This window comes from Phacochoerus africanus, chromosome 6 (genome assembly GCF_016906955.1).
Source record: "Phacochoerus africanus isolate WHEZ1 chromosome 6, ROS_Pafr_v1, whole genome shotgun sequence".
In the NCBI taxonomy this organism is placed as follows: Eukaryota; Metazoa; Chordata; class Mammalia; order Artiodactyla; family Suidae; genus Phacochoerus; species Phacochoerus africanus.
The window spans coordinates 130,091,639-130,112,282 of NC_062549.1; the positions used below are offsets into that span (position 1 = coordinate 130,091,639).

The 20,644-nt window shown below is 42.9% G+C and overlaps 1 protein-coding gene across 5 annotated transcripts in view; it reads left to right on the plus strand.

Moving 5' to 3' along the window:
- ODF2L (outer dense fiber of sperm tails 2 like) overlaps window positions 1-19,984 on the plus strand; it is a 362,976-nt gene extending 342,992 nt beyond the window's left edge. For 4 of the 5 annotated variants that reach the window (XM_047785400.1, XM_047785399.1, XM_047785398.1 and 1 more), the window contains exons 8-15: window positions 2,811-2,920; window positions 4,146-4,281; window positions 8,846-8,956; window positions 10,192-10,296; window positions 13,873-13,958; window positions 14,041-14,203; window positions 16,575-16,700; window positions 19,404-19,984. In XM_047785400.1, coding sequence (XP_047641356.1) covers window positions 2,811-2,920; window positions 4,146-4,281; window positions 8,846-8,956; window positions 10,192-10,296; window positions 13,873-13,958; window positions 14,041-14,203; window positions 16,575-16,700; window positions 19,404-19,532 — 966 coding nt within the window. In that variant the 3' untranslated portion in view covers window positions 19,533-19,984. Of the gene's footprint in view, window positions 1-2,810; window positions 2,921-4,145; window positions 4,282-8,845; window positions 8,957-10,191; window positions 10,297-13,872; window positions 13,959-14,040; window positions 14,204-15,597; window positions 16,088-16,574; window positions 16,701-19,403 lie in introns of those variants that run through there. The other variant, XM_047785402.1, reaches the window with a different exon arrangement.
- The last annotated feature ends 660 nt before the right edge of the window (window positions 19,985-20,644 follow it).

A 20,644-nucleotide genomic window follows, 5' to 3' on the forward strand; every position in this document is an offset into this window, starting at 1 on the left:
AAGCTGAAGCAGTGTCCCGGAGGGTACTGGATTCACAATTTCTCATCACTTGCTTAACCACGGAACTCTTCTTTTATCCGTAAAGCAACTCTTGGAACTGGTTCTAAGGAACACCAGTTTGGGAAATGCTGATTTATGTTATTGGACCATATGACTTCATTCAGTAATTCACTTCCCTTAAACTGTGGTAAATTTAAAATCATTTGCTGACGTAAACCCACCATATGAAAGTTATCTTCGAGTGTATTACACAGTTGAAAAATGGACCTAGTGCTTTGTTGTTTTTGACAAATTGTATTTATTCAACTACCAATTAATAAAATATTTTCTCTTTTTAATGCCTCACTGGTATCCCGCCTCTTAAGAACTTCTGCTATGGCGTGTAGGATTATTAGAGGCTTTCGAAATGAAAACAAACGTGCATAAATGCTTGCGTAAACAAAACCTCGTATTTTATAAGTTCAACTGTTAACATTTTAAAACTCTAATATTTAACCTACATTCAGAAGACTTTAACCGGATAAGAGAATTGAGGGCTACGTGCTCAATCTCGAAAGCGGTAGGCCCAGGCGACAGTACCTCGAGGGGTGCAGACGGCGTCGTGAACCTTCTTGGGGTTTTCCTCTCGCAGTAGCGCCCTGTCTCCTGTGCCCACAACGGGGTGCGGGGAGGCTTCTCCACTCCTTCCCCTTGTGCCTTTGGGTTAGGAGCCAGCCCTCTGGAAGCTTCAGTTTCCTCGGCCGTGACGCAGGGAGAATGATGCTGCCTGCCTCACGTGACTGTGAGGAGGGACCGACGAGGAAATACACGTCAGCGCTCGGTGCCGGGACGGCCAGACTGCTTTTTTGCCACATGGGCCTCCTTTCCGCTCCTCTAACGCATGGCCTGTGTCTCTTTCACTGTTTTGTGCTGTTGCCTTTGGCCGTGGTGTTCTTCTCGTGCTCAGGAATAGCTGATTCTGTAAAGAATCGTTCTGGTATGTTTTTAATTGACGTCTCTTCAGAGGGGCTTCCTTGACTGCTCCTTTCGAAGTCGTCCCACGGCGATTAATCACGTCAATGTCTTAAACTTCTCATTTGCACTATCTTGCAGGTGAATTTTCTAAGTATCTTAATTTATATTCTCATATAATTGCCCAATGTACAGTTCATAATGCATGTTAATATTCATTTTACATAAAATGTAGAATACTGATTTTTCTTCAATATATCAAAAATATTACCATAAAAATGTAAGCAAAAGATGTCTTGCACATAGTGGGTGCTGAATAAGCACTTGTTCAATGCGTGGATGAGTGATGGAAGGAAAGAAGGAAACACCCAGTGAATGTTAACTCTTGCTGGTTTTTGTTTGTTTTTTCTTTTTTGGCTTTTTAGGGCCACACCCACGGCATATGGAGGTTCCCAGGCGAGGGGTCCAGTCGGAGCTGTAGCCGCCCGCCTCCACCACAGCCACAGGAGCATCAGATCCAAGCCGTGTCTGCGACCTACACCACAGCTCATGGCAACACTGGATTCTTAACCCACCGAGCCAGGCCAGGGATCTGAACCCGCAACCTCATGGTTCCTAGTTGGACTGTCTCTGCTGTGCCACCATGGGGACTCCTAAATGTTAGCTCTTAATAGCACTTCTTTGGAGTCTTCTGATTCGTAGTGATTGGCACTGTCGCGCTAGTGAATTTGGTTTCAGAGAAAGGGGCGAGGGAGCACGGTGGCTGCCTGCCGCTCTCTGTGTGGCTCTGTAGAGAGCAGGTTCATCTGGCTGTTGTTTATTGAGAGTCTGCTATGGGACAGGCACTGTTCAAGACCCCGGCCCCCAGCAGAAACCCGTGGGCGCTCGCAGTCAGAGTGGGTCACTCACCTCCACCACTTTATGTCCTTGCTGACAGTGCCAGCGTTTGAAGGACAGTCGGATGGTCTCTGCGAAACAGCTTGGCATAGAATTGCCCTGTGACCCAGCAGTACCCCTCCTGGGTCTTTATCTGAAAAACTGAAAACGCTCATTCAGAAAGATACATGCGCCCCTGTGTTGATAGCACTGTTTACACCTGCCAGGATACGGGGGTAAAAGCCAGGTGTTCATCAGCTTTAGCAGATGAATGGTTATAGGAGGGTGTGTGTGTGTGTTTGAATGTTCGTCATAAAAAGGAATGACATTTTGCCATTTGCAACAGCATGAATGGACTTGGAGGGCGTTATTCTAAGGGAAATAAGTCAGACAGACAAATACTGTATAATATCACTTTATGTGGAATCTAAAAAATAACACTAGTGAATATAACCCTTCGAAATTGTGTGTAAGGGTGTTGTACCCCTGAACTTATGTAGTTACTGTACGTCAGCTATACCACAATTTTAAAAAAGAGCTAGACGTCCTTCTAACAGAGAGAGGCTGTACTGTTAGATGCTGCGGCACCTGGGACGGGTAGGTGGTCTCTGTGGATGCCGTGGACGGCATCTTTCTCTGATTCTTTGTGGTTGTCATCGTCTCCTGCTGGTAGGATGCCAAGGTTAGTAAATATAAAGGGAATTATCTTCAGTCTTCATGAAACATTGTTTGAAAATAGTTGCATCAACATCCTTGCAATGTTAAGTTGGAACTGCCACAATGTACATACAAAGCAATACTAATATCAAGTTATTATTAAAGCTTAGAGTTTTCTTGTGTTCAGAGTAGTACCCTGAGATTTTCCTTCGCAGAAGTTTCATACTTTGTAGAATGAGTGTTTCCTTGTTTATAATTGTGTTTAGGACCCTGGACAAAATCTAATGTTATTAAATTACAAGATGAGTACTTTATGTATTTTTTAGGAAGCCAAGTTGTCTGAAACAATTTCAGCTTCCAATGCCTGGAAAAGTCATTATGAGGAAATCGTGATAGAAAAAGCTGAATTGGAAGTTCAGGTTGAAACAGTGAAAAAGTAAGAAAAAAACTTAGAATCTTTTTGCTGTTTAATAAGAAGTGTTTTCAGTTCTTTCCTCTTTGGTTTGTATTTTGGTTCTTAGGGATTGCATGTACTGTGGTCTATATCATTTGATGTTTTTGCTGTTTATAATTCTATAAACTGTTCTTACTCCACTTTGAAAATATGATAAAAATGATGACGTTAAAAGTGCACTGATGTTCACATTTTGAAATCTTGAACGTGGTGAGTATTTGGTATTTGAGTATATGTTATCTATTATTTGCAGTAAATGTTAACATTAAACTTGTCTTCAATGGAAGTGGTAGTTCTCTCCTAAAAAAGAATGTTTCCATAACAGCATGTAACGAAGTTTATAATAGAAGCATAAATGCTTTCACATTTCTAAAAATTACTTTTCCTTAAATCAAGTATAGTGGAAAAAATAAGAATCATTGTAAAACAATAAAAATAAAAATTATTTTTCCTTAAAGTGTCTTAAATGCATAACAAAGAAATTAAATGAGCAAAAATACATGTATTTTACACTTCGGTGAAACTTGTTATTGACAAGCGAACAGTGAAGAACTCTGCATCTATGCTTTTGAATATTATTTTCTATGTATCTTCTTCAGTTTTATCATTGAAAACTAGCATATGCAATTTGCTTCTAGAGTTTATTGTCTCACTTGATCCTTTTATTTAGCCTTTTCCCTGAAACTGTGCATATGTGTGTGCACATGTGCAGATGACGGACGGGCAGACCTGCCTGTAGAGGTTGGTTTGGGTGTTTTGCTGACCAGCAGAGAGAATGCTGTGTACCTTTTCCTTGGCATCATGGGTGGGTAGTTATTTCTGATCATTTACTCCGGTAGCGCTAACCTTATAGATTCCTGCCTCCTATTTTCTTTGTTCTGCCAGTTCTGTTAACGTTTATGTTCTTCTTTTTTGGCTGCCCCAGGGCATATGGAAGTTCCTGGGCCGGGGAGCCAACCTGAGCCGAACTGAGACCTATGCCATGGCTGTAGCAACACCACAGCCTTGACCCACTGGGCCAGGCCGGGCTCAAACAGGTGCCCTGCCACTGCAGAGCCACGGTCAGTCCCATCCCGCCACGGCGAGAACGGCTCTGTTAACTTTTAACTTTTGAAGCAGTGGCCCCTACCAAAGGCATTTCAGAAACACACTCATAGTTTGAATGAAAATTTCTGACTTTGATAAAATATGTATTTATTTCATAAAGGCAAATCATTCATCTTTTGGAAGACCTGAAGAAAATGGAAGACCATGGGAAAAATTCATGTGAAGAAATTCTTAGAAAACTTCACTCAATTGAATGTGAAAGTGAAACTCTAAATCTTGAGAATGCAAAGTTGCAGGTACTGTGTGTGCACATCAGGACGCATTTGTGATGACAGCTTGGTCTGCTTAATAGAAGTACCTGGAAAGGACAGCATGTTTAGAATAATGCTTTTGCATCATTTTGTCCTTTCTGTTTCTCAGAGTATTAGATTATTGCATTATAATAACTTCTAAAGCTACGTTTACATAGCTGTATATGCACATACTTATACGTAAATATTTAAATGTTTATAGTTGTATACAAAGATACATGTAAAAATTGCTTTCGTTAGTATTAAATAAGATCTACGAAGTTGAAGAACTGTCTCTTCTTTTCAACCTAAAAAAAGAAAGCATATCATCTCCAATTTTAGCAGTTAGGTAAATCATCCAAAATTACATTGAGTTTACTGCGTAAGATTATTTCTAGGTGTCATGGTTACAAGAGGACAGAGCCTCAGGCACGGTCTGTTTGAAACCGGGAAGTATGTTCTCGGCTGCTGCGTAACCAGAAAGACTTTTCCAGCGTCGTCAACTGCGAGGGTGATTGGTCTTCATGTGTAGCAGAGAGAGGATGGGGGAGGAGCTTTTATGCTTTCTGGGAAAAAGGGCGTTTGAATTCCCAGAGCCCTGGAGACATGGAACCTGAGGAGACGCGGCCGAAGACGCTGGCGTCATTTTCAGTGGCTCGTGCTGGTTTTGCAGGACAGCGCCTAGAAGACGGGAGAGGACCCGTGGCTGGAGAGGGGGGTCTGGAAAACCGGCGGCGCCGCAGCAGAGAACCTGCTGCTTCCTTAGCGCTCCACTCTGCCGTTCAGAAGGGCTGCTGGAGCTCCGTCCCCTGCAGCCAAGTTTTAGACAAAAGATGAGCCATCCCCGCTTGCTCCCATCTCATCCTCTTGGGGGAGACGTCCTGGAGGGCCCACATCACGCGACTCCCCCTTTCCGGGCAGGCAGCCCCGCCCAGGTGCAGGGGAGACTGCAGGACCTGGGCCTGTGGTCGTCCTCGGCTCCAGCCCGCGGCGAAGGCTCGTCGTTTCCGCAGTTGCTCCTGTGTCCCTCTAGCCCCGCAGTTTTACTCTTCTCACAGTTTGGGGTGCTGTTTTTCTCAGGATATAAATCCTACTTTCCTTCGAGGTTCAGCTTAAATGCCGCTTCTCCCCAAAGTCTCCTCACTGGGATGAGTCTTTCCCCATCGACTCCTTCCTCTGTAGGCACAGGGTGCCCGGGGCAAGTGTGACGTACAGGTAGCTCTCAGTCAGTATTTACTGAATGAGCTCTTTAAATGTTTTATCCACGAAGAGGAAGCAATTTTATTTATTATGTTTATTTTCTTAATTTCATTGATATCCTTTGGAGAAGGGATTAGAAGAGTATTTCCTTAATTATAAATCTTTAATTACATGGCAATGGAATTAATTTTAAAGTACCCAAGTATATGAGTTCCCTTGTGGCCCAGTGGGTGAAGGATCCAGCATTGGTACTGTGGTGGCTTAGGTGGCTGCTGTGGTGTGGGTTCAAGTCCCGGCCCAGGAACTTCCACATGCTACAGGCATGGCCAAAAACAGTACTGAGTAAAAAAAATCATTGAGTTAAAGTTCACTTATTATCGTACTCTACTAATAACTCAGAAAGATGAATTTTAATGTGTTATTCTCTGGATTTAAAAAATCTAGGTGTATTATGCATATGTTGTTTGTAATATAAATTGTCTTGATGTTGTATTTTGTTACAGTCAGCTTTAGAGTTTAGTTTTAAATGAAGACGGTACTGTTTCCAGGGTCCGGTGACCTCTGTTCACAACAACAGAAGTTGTTCAGAGGGCTGCAAAGTTCTCTTTGTCCATTACAGAAAGTTTGAAAAACAGAAAAGCACACAGGAAAAATGTAAAATCACCAGTAATCTCACAACTGATAGATCAGTAAAGTGACTCTTTTAGCATGTATGTAAGTTGAGAGATTTTTTGACTACTTTCAGATTTTTTTTTTTTTTTTGCTATTATAAATTAAAAATGTGCGGAGTTCCCGTCGTGGCACAGTGGTTAACGAATCCGACTAGAAACGATGAGGTTGCGGGTTCAATCCCTGGCCTCGCTCGGTGGGCTAAGGATCTGGCGTTGCCGTGAGCTGTGGGGTAGGTCACAGACGCAGCTCAGATCCCACATTGCTGTGCCTCTGGTGTAGGCGGCGACTACTGCTCTGATCAGACCCCTAGCCTGGGAACCTCCCTATGCCGTGAGTGCGGCCCTAGAAATGGCAAAAAGGCAAAAAAAAAAAAAGTGTGGATAGTTTTAGTCTTTTTGGGTATCTGTTTTCTTAAGATAAATCTCTAGGAGTGAAAATGGCCCAAGGGAAGCCCTATTCTTAATGTTAAATTTCCAAATCGCCCGTCCGAGATGGGTCCCTGTAGGTTTTCCCACACTGGGCAAGTTACACAAATCTCTCCGGATTTGATAGGCGATCTTCTCTAGTGTTGGGGCTTTAAATTCCGTCCATATCCTGGGGGCTCCTGAATGTCTGTCTCTCACCTAGACGTGCCCCTGAATTCCAGACGTATGTTCTCCCGCTTACTTGAAATCTTCACTTGGATGTCTCCTAAGTGTTTCAGGGTTACCATGCCCCGCGTGCGCTCTGTGTGTGTGTGTGTGTGTGTGTGTGTGGTTTTTTGCCTTTGTGGCTTCCGTTGGGAGTCTGTCACATTTCTGCAGATCTTGCACGCAGTGGTGCTGACAGCCTGTGAGGAGATCCGGACTCTCTCTGAGGGTGTTTGTGTAGCAGCGTCCTTGGAAGATAACAGTGTTCCCTCCTACCCAAAGGCATGCTTACTGCCTTTTAGGAGGGATTTGGGTCCCCAAGCTCAGGGTGGCTTCTCCGCATCCCCCTGCACATCCAGGTGTCATCTGGCCCTCTTTGGGTTGCCGTGGGAAGTGGGGCTTAGGAAGCCAGCACAGAGGCAGCTCCTCGGCTGCTGCTACTGCTGTGAGTGAGAAGGTACTTAGGATCGACCCAGGGCCCTTCCAGCATCTGTGGAACTTCTGGGCTAACTGGTAAACTTGGAGGATAAAACTTCAGACCCTTACAGCTCTTGATATCATCTTTGATTTTATACTTAGTTGGGTTTTTGCTATCCTAAGATCAAATCAAATTTTACTTGGTTCTTCTGGGAAAAAAAAATTAAAGCTCTATTTGTTATATTTAATACACTTAAGTAAATTTATAATTAACTAATATAAAAAATCATGTTTGGATGCAATTAGTTTTTTTCCTAATGAATAGTTGTCTTATTCCATTATGCAGTAATCCATATTCCCCGTGTATTTAAAAATCTAGGAGTTCCCATCGTGGCTCAGTGGTTAACGGGCCTGACTGGGCACCATGAGGTTGCGGGTTTGATCCCTGGCTGTGCTCAGTAGGTTGGGGAGCCAGCGTTGCTGTGAGCTGTGGTGTCGGTTGCAGACGTGGCTCGGATCCCGCGTTGCTGTGGCTCTGGTGAAGGCCGGTGGCTACAGCTTTGATTCAACCCCTAGCCTGGGAACTTCCATGTGCTGCGGGAGCAGCCCTAGAAAGGGCAGAAAGACAAAAACAAATAAAATAAAATAAAAATAAACATCTAACCTTTGTAATAACTAAATGTAATTTTAGTGTGTTTTTCTTTTTCTACTCTATAGACATCTGCATTATTATGTTAATATCTTAAGAAAAATTTTTTTCCTCCTTTTGAGGGCCACACCCACGGCAAATGGAAGTTCCCAGGCTAGGGGGTTGAGTCGTTTGGAGCTGCAGCTGCTGCCTACACCACAGCCACAGCAACGCCAGATCTGAGCCATGTCTGCAGCCTACACCACAGCTCATGGAAGTGCTGGATCCTTAACCCACGGAGTGAAGCCAGAGATGAAACCTGTGTCTTCGTGGATACTAGTTGGGTTTACCACTGAGCCACGGTGGGAACTCTCTGTTATGTCAGTGTCTTAATGATTTTAGTTCTTTTCACATTTTAATATCTAATAAGTACTGAGATTCTCTACTTAGTATCCTTTTAAAATTTTATTAGTCTCTTCTATTTATATTTCTTCATGAATTTTCAATTAATTTTGTCATATTCCTTTTCCCCTCAACTGTTAATACTTTTGGTTGTAATTGCAGTAAAGTTTCATTGATTAGAAAAAAATTGGTATATCCGTCCGTAGTATTGAGTCTTTCCTTCTAGGAAATGGTCTGTTTTCCAAGTCTTTTTTGTCAGTAAAGTTTTGGGTTTTTTGGGTTTTTTTTTTGGCTGTGCCTATGGCACGTGGAAGTTCCCAAGTCAGGGATCACATGAGCCACAGTAGTGACAATGCCGAGTCCTTAACTGCTGGACCACCAGGGAACTCCTATCAGTAAGTTTCTAAAATTTAAAATTATGTCTTGAATAAGTCTTATTAAGATTGTTCATAAGTAGTACTAATTTTTTTGAAATTCCTGATTTTAGATGATAATTATTTACGCTCAGAAACAATTATTTTATTAGCTTGTTGATAAATGAGTTTCTTTTAATAATGCTATAGCACTGGAGTATGAATGAATTCTAATGATTTATAAAATCTATTTATATATTCCTTAATAGACTACACTTACTGCTCTGAAGGACGAGGTTGTTTCTGTTGAAAATGAACTCTTAGAATTGCAAGAAGTAGAAAAACAACAGAAAACTCTTATTGAAGTTTATAAAACTCAGGTGACCATTGCATTTACTTTAATGTTTGCTAAATTTGGTAGATAATTTAAAACACTGTATTTGTTCAGGATATAAAAAAGCAGAACTGAAGCAAGACGGCATTATTATTTGTGATAGAATATGACATATCTCAAATACCTTTATAAAATGATGATTCTGCTGATTCTGGATTTAAACATTGCCTGCAGTTGTGTTGGATATTTCTAAAGTATTTCTAAAATTGATTGCATAGGTGTAATGGGAATCTTATGTATAATTTTTTAGTTGATTTTGATTATATTTGTCATCTTGTATTTTTTCATGGTATTGACTTAGACTAATGACTCCCTTTCAGGGCATGAAAGCCCAGTATTTCCTCTTTCCAAATAATGTATTAGTTAGACTTAGTCGCATGAAAGACCTGGAAGAGCCCCCATGTCAGTATGCATGGACCCGCACATATATTCATTAGGGATGAATAGAAACGCTGATGTTTTGGAAAGTGAGTATTTAAGAAAAACTTCATTTGAAAAATGGGCCTTCACAAGGGCTTGAATAATGGGTCACAAACTGGTCAATAAAGAGCTTGATTTTCTTGGAAGAGAGTGTTTGAAGAACAAAGACCCTGGGGTCGGTGTTCAGGAGGGTGTAGTGTAGGTGAGTACCGGGGGCTCCATCCGATGGTTTAGGTGGGAAACGGGTTGACCGTCCAGTGAGAATATGCCCTGGGGGCCAGAGGGAAGAAGGGAGGAGGCTGTGGCGGACTGCCCGTGTTCTTGGGAATGTCCTTGGGTCTCCCAGCTGGTTGTTCTGGTTTAACCCCCAGCAAGAATACTGCGGAGGGGTTCCTGCATTCTTGGCCCTGGGCCTTGTATGAAGTGCTTAGATAGTTCGGAGCAGATCTCGATTGGGAGAGTGAAATAAATGGTTTGGGAGCCAACTTGGACCAGAGACTGACGCTCTAAAGTGACAGTGACCCGCAAATGAAGAGCTCTCTTGAATGTTCAGAGCTCGAGTGAAGATTCTAGAAGTATTGATGGGAAAAGACAGGTAGATCATAAAAGAACTGTAGATTAGAGCATTGGGTGAGTCCTGTATTATAAAGAAGGAATGACATTAGAGAAACAGACTGACTATTAATAGGGAAATAATGATGTGTTTGAAATTTAAAATTTAATTTCAAATTTTCAGCTTTTTATTTCATATCATGGTCATAATAATAGTGCATATAACTCTAATATTTTTTTATTTTTCAGATACAAAAATTGCAAGAAGCAGCTGACATGGTGAAAAGCAGATGTGAAAATTTGCTACAAGAAAATAAACTAATAACAAAAAACAAAAACAAAAAATTAAAGAAAGTAAGTTTGACATTTCAAATAACAAAATTATATTTTATGTATTTTTTTACTTTATGAGTTTTAGATCAGTTCTTTCATCTTGGTCATTCTCTCTAGCTTAGACCTAGAAATTACCTATTCTCGATTTTTCTGTGGCGGTGTGTTTTCTGAGGACATAACGTTTCATCCAGGCTCGAAGTGTTTGTTTGTGTGAATGTTTTTTACTTTTTCCTAAATATTTAATTTAGGAAAACAACGTAAATGTTTAATTTTTCTGATAACAAGAGCAGATTTAAATGGCAACCCAAAATTGGTTATTTATCACTGAGCTTCATGCAAACTTGAATATCTCTGATTTTTAATCTCACCTTTTTTTTCTGGTAGTACATCTTTTGTATAAAAAAGCAAAGTAAATATTCTCTCCTCAGTGTGTTTTTGGAAGAAAAATAACATCATTTTAAAAGAAAAAAACCTCAGCATCATTTCCTTTTTTTTCCCTATTGCAAAAGAATGAGGGCGAGGTCAGTGTTGGCAAGTTACGGTGTTTTTGTGAATATTTTTAAGTTTTTAAATGAAACCGCATCCCTTTTTGGGTCTTTTCATGCGTTTTGGTAGGGAAGCCATGAAAGTCTAGGACGTTGGATGCTGAGTGCCGGCTGCAGAGGTCATGGGATAGCACGGGCGGTTCCAACCGAGTATAATAAGGGGACTTGTCTGCTCTGCCCAACATCTGGGACTGAGAGTCCCAGTGAGGCTCCAGTGGAGGAAGAGGGGAGCTCGAGCAGGCATCCCGCTGGCTGCGAGATAAAGACGTCCCGTCATGTGGGCGCCCTGCTTCCTAGAATTACTTCTCACCTGTTTTTAAGGCGACCAGAGAAGAAGTCATTTCACGCCCTTCGATCTCTTTTTCTCAGGACACGGTCCAGTGTAAGTGGCTCCTCTTTTGTAGGCAGTGCTCCAAATAAAAGCCTATTAAAAAGCCTGTTCCCAAGCCCAGATGGGGCTGGAGCCTGTGGTTTTCAGATGCTGTGAGGTCAAGTGCTCTCAAACCAGACCCTGGGTGAAGGCTCCTGGTTTTCCCCAGAGGGAGGCCTTATTCTCATTTTATTTTTTTGTGCTCAAGAATGCCAGCCGTTGCACAGCAGCTCTGAGTGTTCCCGTCTCTGTCTCCGGGAAAGAGCTTAGCTCCTGCTTTTCCTCCCTATGAGCGTCCTGAATGCCCTGTGTCTTGCTATTTTTTTCTTAATTAGCAATACAAGCATTTCTTAGGGTTGCCTCTTGTCATGTCCGCACCAAAGTGCCGCAGGAGGGACTGCAGCAGCCAGAGAGGTTCATGTAGGCGCAGTTAGGTTTGTCCATGGTACCAATTCATGATCAAGTCACAGCCTCCCGAGCACCGATGGTACCAACATCCGGAAACTCTAGCCAGTAAACCCCGCTGATTTAGACCGAGCGGAGCGCAGCAAGGCTGCTGTCACTGGGATAGCTGAGTTAACTGAGGGATTGGAAACGGGCCCCGAAGGCTGGAGGGTAGAAGACGCCACGCTAGCTGTATTAGCAATATCTACTTGAGCAGAAATGGTGGGATTCAAAAAAGTTTGCTTGCCTAAGTAATTTAAACATCTCCCTGCAAGCTAACATTACCCATATTCATTTGCTCATCAGACTTCTTGGAAACGCATTAAAATCCAGCCCACTTTCGAGTTGTATATTCTTCTGTAGCAGAGTCTACCTTCCAAGTGCATTTGTATGGACTTGGTTAAATCTGTGTGTTTCAAGGTGTTATGCCTGGAACGCGGGGTGCATTAGAAGCATCTCTAGCGTAGGAGGCGGGTGGGACCTCGCGCTGATGCTCGCTCTGTGCTCTCGCGCTCATTCCCCGAGGAGAGGCCCGCCGCGGCCCGGAGTTGGCGCTTGCGGCGCCTTTGCCGGCGGCGGCGGCGGAGCCGAGGCTCCGGGGGTGTCGGCGGGGTCTGCGGCTGCACGAGCGGCGCTGCGCACAGGGGCTCACGCCGCCGTCGGGGAGCTTCAGGGCCAGGGCCCGCCGTCGCTCCGGCCTTTGCTGGATGTGCGGGCCGCGCTGGAATACCCGCCCCGGTGCAGGGGCCTCGCGGCGGGCGGCTTACTCTCGTTTAAACAAGTTGATAAAATGCCAGTTTCACGCAAAGGCTGGAATATTATTCTGCAAGCTATTCTTTTAGTATTTTATAGTGAAAAATTGCTCATTGAAGTTGCTGATTTAGTTTATTGCTAAAAATCTGTATGTAGCCTTTTGAGGCCGTAGTCATAGCGTGAGCCAAGGAGTGAAGCTGTGTTTACAGCTATTTGTTTGATGTGAGGATAAGATGAACCCTTGTCATTAACCTTATGAGGGTTAGAATTTATTTTAATTAGAATCAAGTATCAAGTTTACTGGAATTATTCTCAACTATCTTTTTTTCAATATATGCTGTTTTACTTCATCAGAAGAGGGATCACTGGTGCCCTGTTAGTCTTGATGTAACCTAATATTTAGTAAGCACTCAATAGTATATTTTTTAATTAATTACTTTTTTTCAAAGGAGCATGTCCAAGGATGGTAGCAAGTTTTTTTTCTTTATTTGCAAAATAATTTTAGGAAGAATATCCTATATATCTTCAAATGTAATCTGGATTATTATTATTACTGCTTTTTTTTTTAGGGCTGCACCTGCGGCATGTGGAGGTTCCCAGGCTAGGGGTTGAATCGGAGCTGCAGCAGCCGGCCTACACCACAGCCACAGCAATGCAGGATCCAAGCCGCGTCTGCCACCTACACCACAGCTCATGGCAGCGCCGGATCCTTAATCCACTGAACGAGGCCAGGGGTCGAACCCTCATCTTCATGGATTCTAATTGGGTGCATTTCTGCTGAGCCACGATGGGAACTCATGGGATTCTCATATTGCAATGCATTCTGTTTTAAAAAACTTGGCTGAATTTTTTAAGTTTCTGAGAAGAGATTTTTTTCCTAAGAAAATGTCAAATCCCATAGCTAACCTAAGTCGAAATTATGAGAGTCCTTTTATTTTCAAAACTTTTTAAACTATTTAAATCTAGCTTTTGAAGCAATGGGCAGAGTATTTTGTCTTGGCAAGGGCAAGTGTGTCTTTTGTGGTTGATTTGCTTATTTATTTCATTATGTATCTCACAAATAAAGTTCATACTCAAAGCTACAACTTCACAGATATGCAATTATCAATCAGTATCTGTAAGTGAAACAGAAAACTCTAAGAGTAACTGTAAGAATCTAACAATAGGAAATCAATTTAAAATCTTCACATTTACTTAATAAAAGTTCTTTTTCAGTAAAACGTTATTCAGAATGCTTTCATTACCATCTGTCAGTAAACATATTAGTAGAGGATTTTCCATGAAGCTGCCTAGTTATTTAAACTCAATCAGGAATTTAAGAACTCGTGTTCTAACCATGTAATGTTTCTTGCTGTCTTTCTGTGTAGGAGTAGTAGTAACATTTATGCCTTTTTGTTTTTTATAGTTGTTCTAATGATAAAATGTATAGTTTTTTTGGAAGCTGATTATACAGAAAACAACCAAGAAAACGTCTTCCTCTCTTAGGTGGATGGACACCGTCATCTTCTGAGCAGACTTTCTTCGGAAGAGGAAAAGGACCTTATCCAGTTGACGTGTGGAAACCTTCAACAGTAAGTATTTAATTGACTCAAAATTGGCGTCCCATTTTCCCACACACACCGTAATTGTGAAATATATGTCTTCTGTAAAAAGAAAATTAGAGCAGATGGATGCAGAAAACAAAGAGCTTGAACAGAAGCTGGCAGACCAGGACGAGTGTCTGAAGCACAGCGACGCTCAGCTCAGAGAGAAAGCGACAGAATGCGCGGCGCTGGCCAGGCAGCTGGACGCTGCTTTGGAAGAAGGAAGACAGCAGGTACGCGTGCTCTTTCTCTAGAAGCTTCTCCGTTCGTTTACCAAAGAGTCATCTTTTCACACCAACAATATCTCATCTTGCCAAACCTACAGTTCTTGTTATATCTTGGTGACAAGGTGAAGGGAGCAATGACATTTTTGGTTTTGTACCTGTTTTTCCCTTTTGGAGCTAAACAGGTACATCACTGGTCCAGAGTTACTTCCCTCAATGAATTAAATGATGGTGTGTCGGGGCAAAGGGAAGAGACAGGAAGCACTGCGAAGGAGTCCCCCTCTTCTATTTGTTTTAAATACAACCAAAGAAAATAGGCAAATTATTGAACATTTTGGTTTTGATCAAGATCTGGTGAGCTGTAAAGGTGAGTTCCCTTTTCTCTTGGCAAATACTGCTGCATAGATAAATATACGCACGAATGAACCGCAGGAAGTGCCACGATGCAGGGAGCACCAGGCGCACCCGGGCGGGGGCAGGTCGTCTGGAGGGCGGGAGGAAATGCAGGAAGATCAGAGGTAAATAGCAAAGGATTTGCAATGTCATCTTGGAAGGACACAGGGTGGACTTTGGAGCTCACAAGAAACGGATTTGTGTCCTGGCTCTGACACGTTACACCCGACCCAGGACGAGCTGTGCTCTCAACTTGAGTTTCTTAATTTTGATAAAATGGGGGAGAAGAGTTTCCTCAGGAGGAAACTGTACTGAAAAGGTGACGGTTGATGCCCTGATGACTCAGACTTCTCCCCGGAAACCTAGCCTCGGGTGTCCTGGTGCTTAGGCGGCGTCTCCACGTCACACGGACACCTCGCACTCAACGCATCCCACCCCAGCTTCCGAATCCTGCCGTCTTACAGGCTCTCGCACCTGCGCTCTTCCCCAGGCCGGGTAAAGGCCAGTTCACGAGAGTCACACAAAAGCTGATGTCCTTGAAACGTGGCTCTTACAGTGTACGTGTGACAGATATGTTTCGACGTTTTCCTGCTTTTTGGGGCTGCACCCACGGCACATGGAAGTCTCCAGGCTAGGAGTCGAATCAGAGCTATATAGGCCACAGCAACACCAGATCCAAGCCGCATCTGCGACCCTACACCACAGCTCACAGCAACGCTGAATCCCGAATCCCGAACCCACTGAGTGAGGCCGGGGATCGAACCTTCGTCCTCATGGATACTAGTTGGGTTCGTTACTGCTGAGCCACAACAGGAACTCCTATTTGGATTTTTTTAACTCTGGTAAAACAATTTAAATTGACAGACACATCACTGAATAAAAGCTGAGCAGTAAGGTCTAGGGCCAGCGTAGCAGTGAAGCCCAGATTCCTCCCCTTGGCCTTTGGGAGAAAGTGAGACGTGCCTGCCCCGGGGACTCAGCCTAAAGTGCTCTCGGGTCACTTCTCACAGGCGTCGAGGGTCCCCAGAGATGTGTCCACCCCTCCTTTCTTGCTCCGGTGGAGTCGGGGGTCACTCTGGTTCCGGTCACATGGGACGTGCCAGCCCCGTCACCGTTGTCCACGCTGAGGGACCCTGAAGGGCACTGACACCGTCCTGAGGGCTGTCTCCCCCGGCTCGAGCATCCGTCGCCCACGGCCCCTGGACTCTGCGCAGGACGTCTCCTCCGTAACTTTGTAGCCGCTCAGAGCGTGGTCCTTGCTGCCAGCTTCGTGCTTCTGAGCAGGTTCCTGCCTGCACTTTGATTCTGTGGTTCCGACACAGCATCCCTGCCCATAGGTGCCCACACATCTGCATCCTGACTTTCTGCTAAAATAAGCCCTCAGAGCAAGGGGAAAACTCAAATTCATAGCACTTTGGAAGTGAGTGAAAGAACCAGTCTCGTGTGTGTGTGTGTGTGTGTGTGTGTGTAGGATGTGTGAGTAGGTTGTAGGTATGTCTGTAGGCTGTGTGTGTGTATAGGCTGTGTGTGTGTGTAGGTTTTGTGTGTGCGTAGGTTTTGTGTGTGCAGGTTGTGTGTGCACAGTGTAAATATCACCTGCCCGCCCCCCAGTCCTGTGCTTCCAGGTCCATACTCAGTGCTGACTGAGAGCTTGCAGCCCAGCGCCACTCTGGACACCACGGGCGTGTGGAATGCTCTGGAACGCGGTGGGCTTGGGGATATAGGGCGCGGCAGACCCGGTCACGGAGCAGCGCAGATAGGAATGACTCGTCCGCTTGCTTCGGGCTCATGTTTCAGTTCCGTCTGCAGCAAGGAGAGGGCACGCTTATCCTCTAGGTGTTTCTTTAAGCACTTTCTAATTAAATTGTCTAATATCCAAAGAGTATCTCCTTGGAAAGAAGAGATACAGTGTAATTATGCCCAGGCTTTAAATCGTACCTTAACAAAAGCACAGTTAATTATTTTATTCTTTTAATTTAAATGACAGGTTTCTGAGGAAATGGAGAAAATGTTATCTCGAGAAAGGGCTTTACAAATTAAAATATTAGAGCTGGAAACGGAGCTTAGAAAGAAAATTGAAGAACAGAATCAACTCGTTTGCAAAATGAGCAGTGTACGTATTAGTGTGACAATGTATTTTATGACAAATACGTTAGTTAACATTCTTCCGTGGAGGAATGCCTGTTGTGGCTCAGCGGGTTATGAACCCCACAGTGTCTATGAGGATGTGTGTGTGATCCCTGGCCTTGCTCCGTGGTTAAGGATCCAGCGTTGCTGTGAGCTGTGGCGTAGGTCACCGTCCCAGCTTGGATCCCTCGTTGCGGTGGCTGTGGTGCAGGCCGGCAGCTGCAGCTCCGATTCTGCCTCTACGCTGGGAATTTCTATATGCCGCAGGTGTGGCCCTAAAAAGCCAAAAAAAAAAAAAAGAGAGAGAGAGAGAAAAAAAGAATTCTGACATGTATTTTAAACAGCTAAAATACAGAATGAGGGGGATCAGGGCTATTGCTTTACTCATAATATTAAAAATAGCAAATAATATAAATCTGAGAACCTGAAAGTGTCGGCATCGCACCAGACGTTATTATCCTGCCTCTTTGGTAGCTTCTGTTACATTTTCCCCAAAGTCTCATCAGGCCCTGACCCTCTGTGTTACTTTTGCATGACAGGTGCTCAGTGAAAGTTACAGATATTGTTTACTTATTTTTTTGTATGAATTTTTCATATTTTAGGATAAACACTATTATTGTGAGTTAGATTTTAGTATGTCTTAATGAAAATTATATTTTAGAAAGTTATAAGCTGATGTTAAGTAAATATTTTATATCTGTATGTGAGGCAAATGCACTCAGCCAGGAAATGAATATACCAAATTGGCTGTGTTTAATTAGTCTTCTGATGTTTTTTCCTAATTATTCATGAAATAATCCATTGGCATAGCATACTGTGAAAGCTGCACTGGTTGTGACTGAATTACTTGAAAATTACCTACTTAACGATGACAAGGAAATGATGATACTTTATTTTTTCCAGGAGCCAGACTCCATAAAAATTATTTTTCATTTCCAAGCATCTAAAATATTGATAACCTGAATGGTTCAAAAGTTAAATGATTTTTGGTGTGTAATATTAGTTTACTTTTATTGCCATCGAAAGTTCCGTGGCAGTTTAATCAGAACAAAACATTTCTCACCTTTAATTTAACACAGACTTCCCCATTATTTCAAAACTTTTTTTTTTTTGCTCACTAGCAGAGTTTCTGATATTGTAAAACGTGTGCTATTCTTTGTGTAAAAATAAAATAAGTATACTAACATGAGGTGTGTTTGCTAGGACTTGGCTAAATCTGCCTATGTAAATGAATTGACGATCTGATGTTTTGTTAACCCTGCTAATTTTTACAGTGGTCAAAATTAGAATTCAGTGGTTAACGAATCCAACTAGGAACCATGAGGTTGCTGGTTCTATCCCTGCCCTTGCTCCGTGGGTTAGCGATCCGGCGTTGCCGTGAGCTGGGGTGTAGGTCGCAGACACGGCTCGGATCCCGCGTTGCTGTGGCTCTGGCGGAGGCCGGTGGCTACAGCTCCGATTGGACCCCTAGCCTGGGAACCTCCATATGCCGCGGGAGCGGCCCAAGAAATGGCAAAAGGCAAAAAAAAAAAAAAAAAAAAATTAGAATTCAGACATTGCTGGGAAGCTAGGTTACGTGTCGTCTGTCCTGGGGACAGCTGAGTTGGCAGTTCTCTGTTTTGTGGACATGCCTGAGCCCCACCTGAGCTCTGAGCCCCAAGAGCCAGCCCCCTAGGTGACTGCGTGCCAGTCTTTCTGCAGCGCCCTCAGAGTGGTAGGTCCTACACATTTTCTGCCCACAGCTCAGGGGCGGGTGCAGTGATACACAGGCCCCAGGTGACCCTCAGCAGCTGACCCCGGGCCAAGAAGCCTGACACGTCTTTGGGGTCTTGCGTATCATCCTAAAAGCCAGTCGCATTTCGCATGGCACCTTACCGGTTAGGTGTTTGTGTTAACACCTTTCCCTCCGAGCTGGTGAGTAGAATTAGTGTTCCTTGATGACTCACCACGTTCCTCCTGTGACTTCGCAGGGCTCAGCCCAGCAAGGCGTTTCGTATGCGCTCGCTCCGTTTCGGGTGGTGTCAGGTGCATTGAACACCTGATAGGAAGGAAATGAGAGGTTTTCTTCCTGAGGTGCCTGCGTTTGGCTGGGAACCCAGTGGTATCTGCAGCCTGTCTGTCTAAAGGATGTTCAGTGAGCAGATCTGCTTGGGAATTTATATCCAGCTGAGTACTTTAAAAAATACATTAGGTTTTTAGCTTTTTCCTCAAAGAACACCTCTGATATTGAGTTCTCTTTGTTTTTTAAAAAAGATTCTGAAAAGAAAGTGTTCATATTATCAAAACTAGAATTCTGTCAACTTTTAAGATAGCGAAAGTCATTCTTTTAGGCAAAGAAAAGGGCAAAAACCAGTATTACAATATGTCATGTTAAATGTAATGGGAATCGTGATGGTTTTAAAGGAAACCCATTTGAGTTAGTCACGTTACATTTGTACAATCTGAGGCTAGTGAATGCGCTATAACAAACCATCACAATAGAGACCGACCATGCACGTGCTCTGTTTCGCCTGGATTCTGAAGAAAAGTGAGCTCTGAGATGAACTAATAACAAACACATCAGACTTGAGGATTCGTTCCTTTAAAAATTAAAAATCAAGGGTTCAATATTGTGCCTATAAGTGTTATGTTATGACTATATTTTTGATATGAATGTCATTAATTATCTTTCTTTCCTTTTTTTATTTAGAAAGCACAACATCAGGAACTCTGTTTGAAGGAAATACAGCATAGTCTTGAGAAGTCAGAGAATCAAAATGAGAGTATTAAGAATTATTTACAGTTTCTTAAAACTTCTTATATAACAATGTTTGGATAAATTGTTGGGTTTATTTTCTATAAGCAGTGGGATTTGTTTTTTACTGGTAGCCTAATAAAGAATTAGGTAAAAATTAAATAAATATACTCTATTGTTATACTTCATGATTTATGGGTGGTAGTATTAGAGTTTAAAGACTTTTTAAACATAATTTATTGTCCAATTGAAACTTTTAAACAAGATACATGTTAGTATTCCTTTCTTGCTGAATAATTTTCACTTAACTCTGGGTTAATGTCTATTTAATTTATTTAGGTTTTTAGGATATTTTATACACAGAGAAGCAGCCAGAATCATTTTTTGTGACTGTAGCCACCATTCAAGTGAATTTGTAATAAACCCAGGCCAATTATGAGCAAGTACATGATTTTAAGTAATTCTATAGTTATTTTGTATTAGGGTCCTATATATGTACATATTACTATAATAAAGGAAAATGCTGTTATTAATTTTTAATGATATAATTGCATACTTTTTAAAGTTACCAAATGTCTCAACGTACTTCATCTTGTTTTTCAAGTGTATGTTAAGATGCCATTATAATTTCTGAGGTTTTAAATGTAGGATTTCAGTCATGGCTACTAACTGCCAGCTGATGGTGGCAGATGAAAACAAGCTGGCAGGCATTGTTTCTTTGTGCAGAAGAGGCGTTTAGACTTTGCTGTGAATTCATACTCTCTCTGCAGACATCGGAAACCCCAGGGAACTGAAAGCTGAAAGGGGAGCTGCCCTCCACCGAAAGGTCGGCCTCGAGGTTTTCTGGGGTCAGCTGTTGTGGCAGCAAACAGCGGGCAAAGCCCCCCTTGCAGGGCCACCGCAGGCAGTGTCTGCCTGGAATGATGTGTGGCACTTTAAAGAACGGATTTGATCTCTACCTGCTGGCTGGAGATTTCTTCACGGTTTTATTTTTGGGTTAAGAAAAATCACAGCATTTTGCTTTAGGTATGATTCACCTTTTGTCATCAAAGCAAGCGCCTGCCTGTGGGTGTGTGCAAGGTGACTGTGTTGGTGTGAGCGTTCAGCAGGGTCAGAAGAGCCTGCGTGCCTGCGAGGGATGGAGGAAATGCTAAGAACTTCTCCCGTATTCTCACCAGATTATACCCCCCTTATTT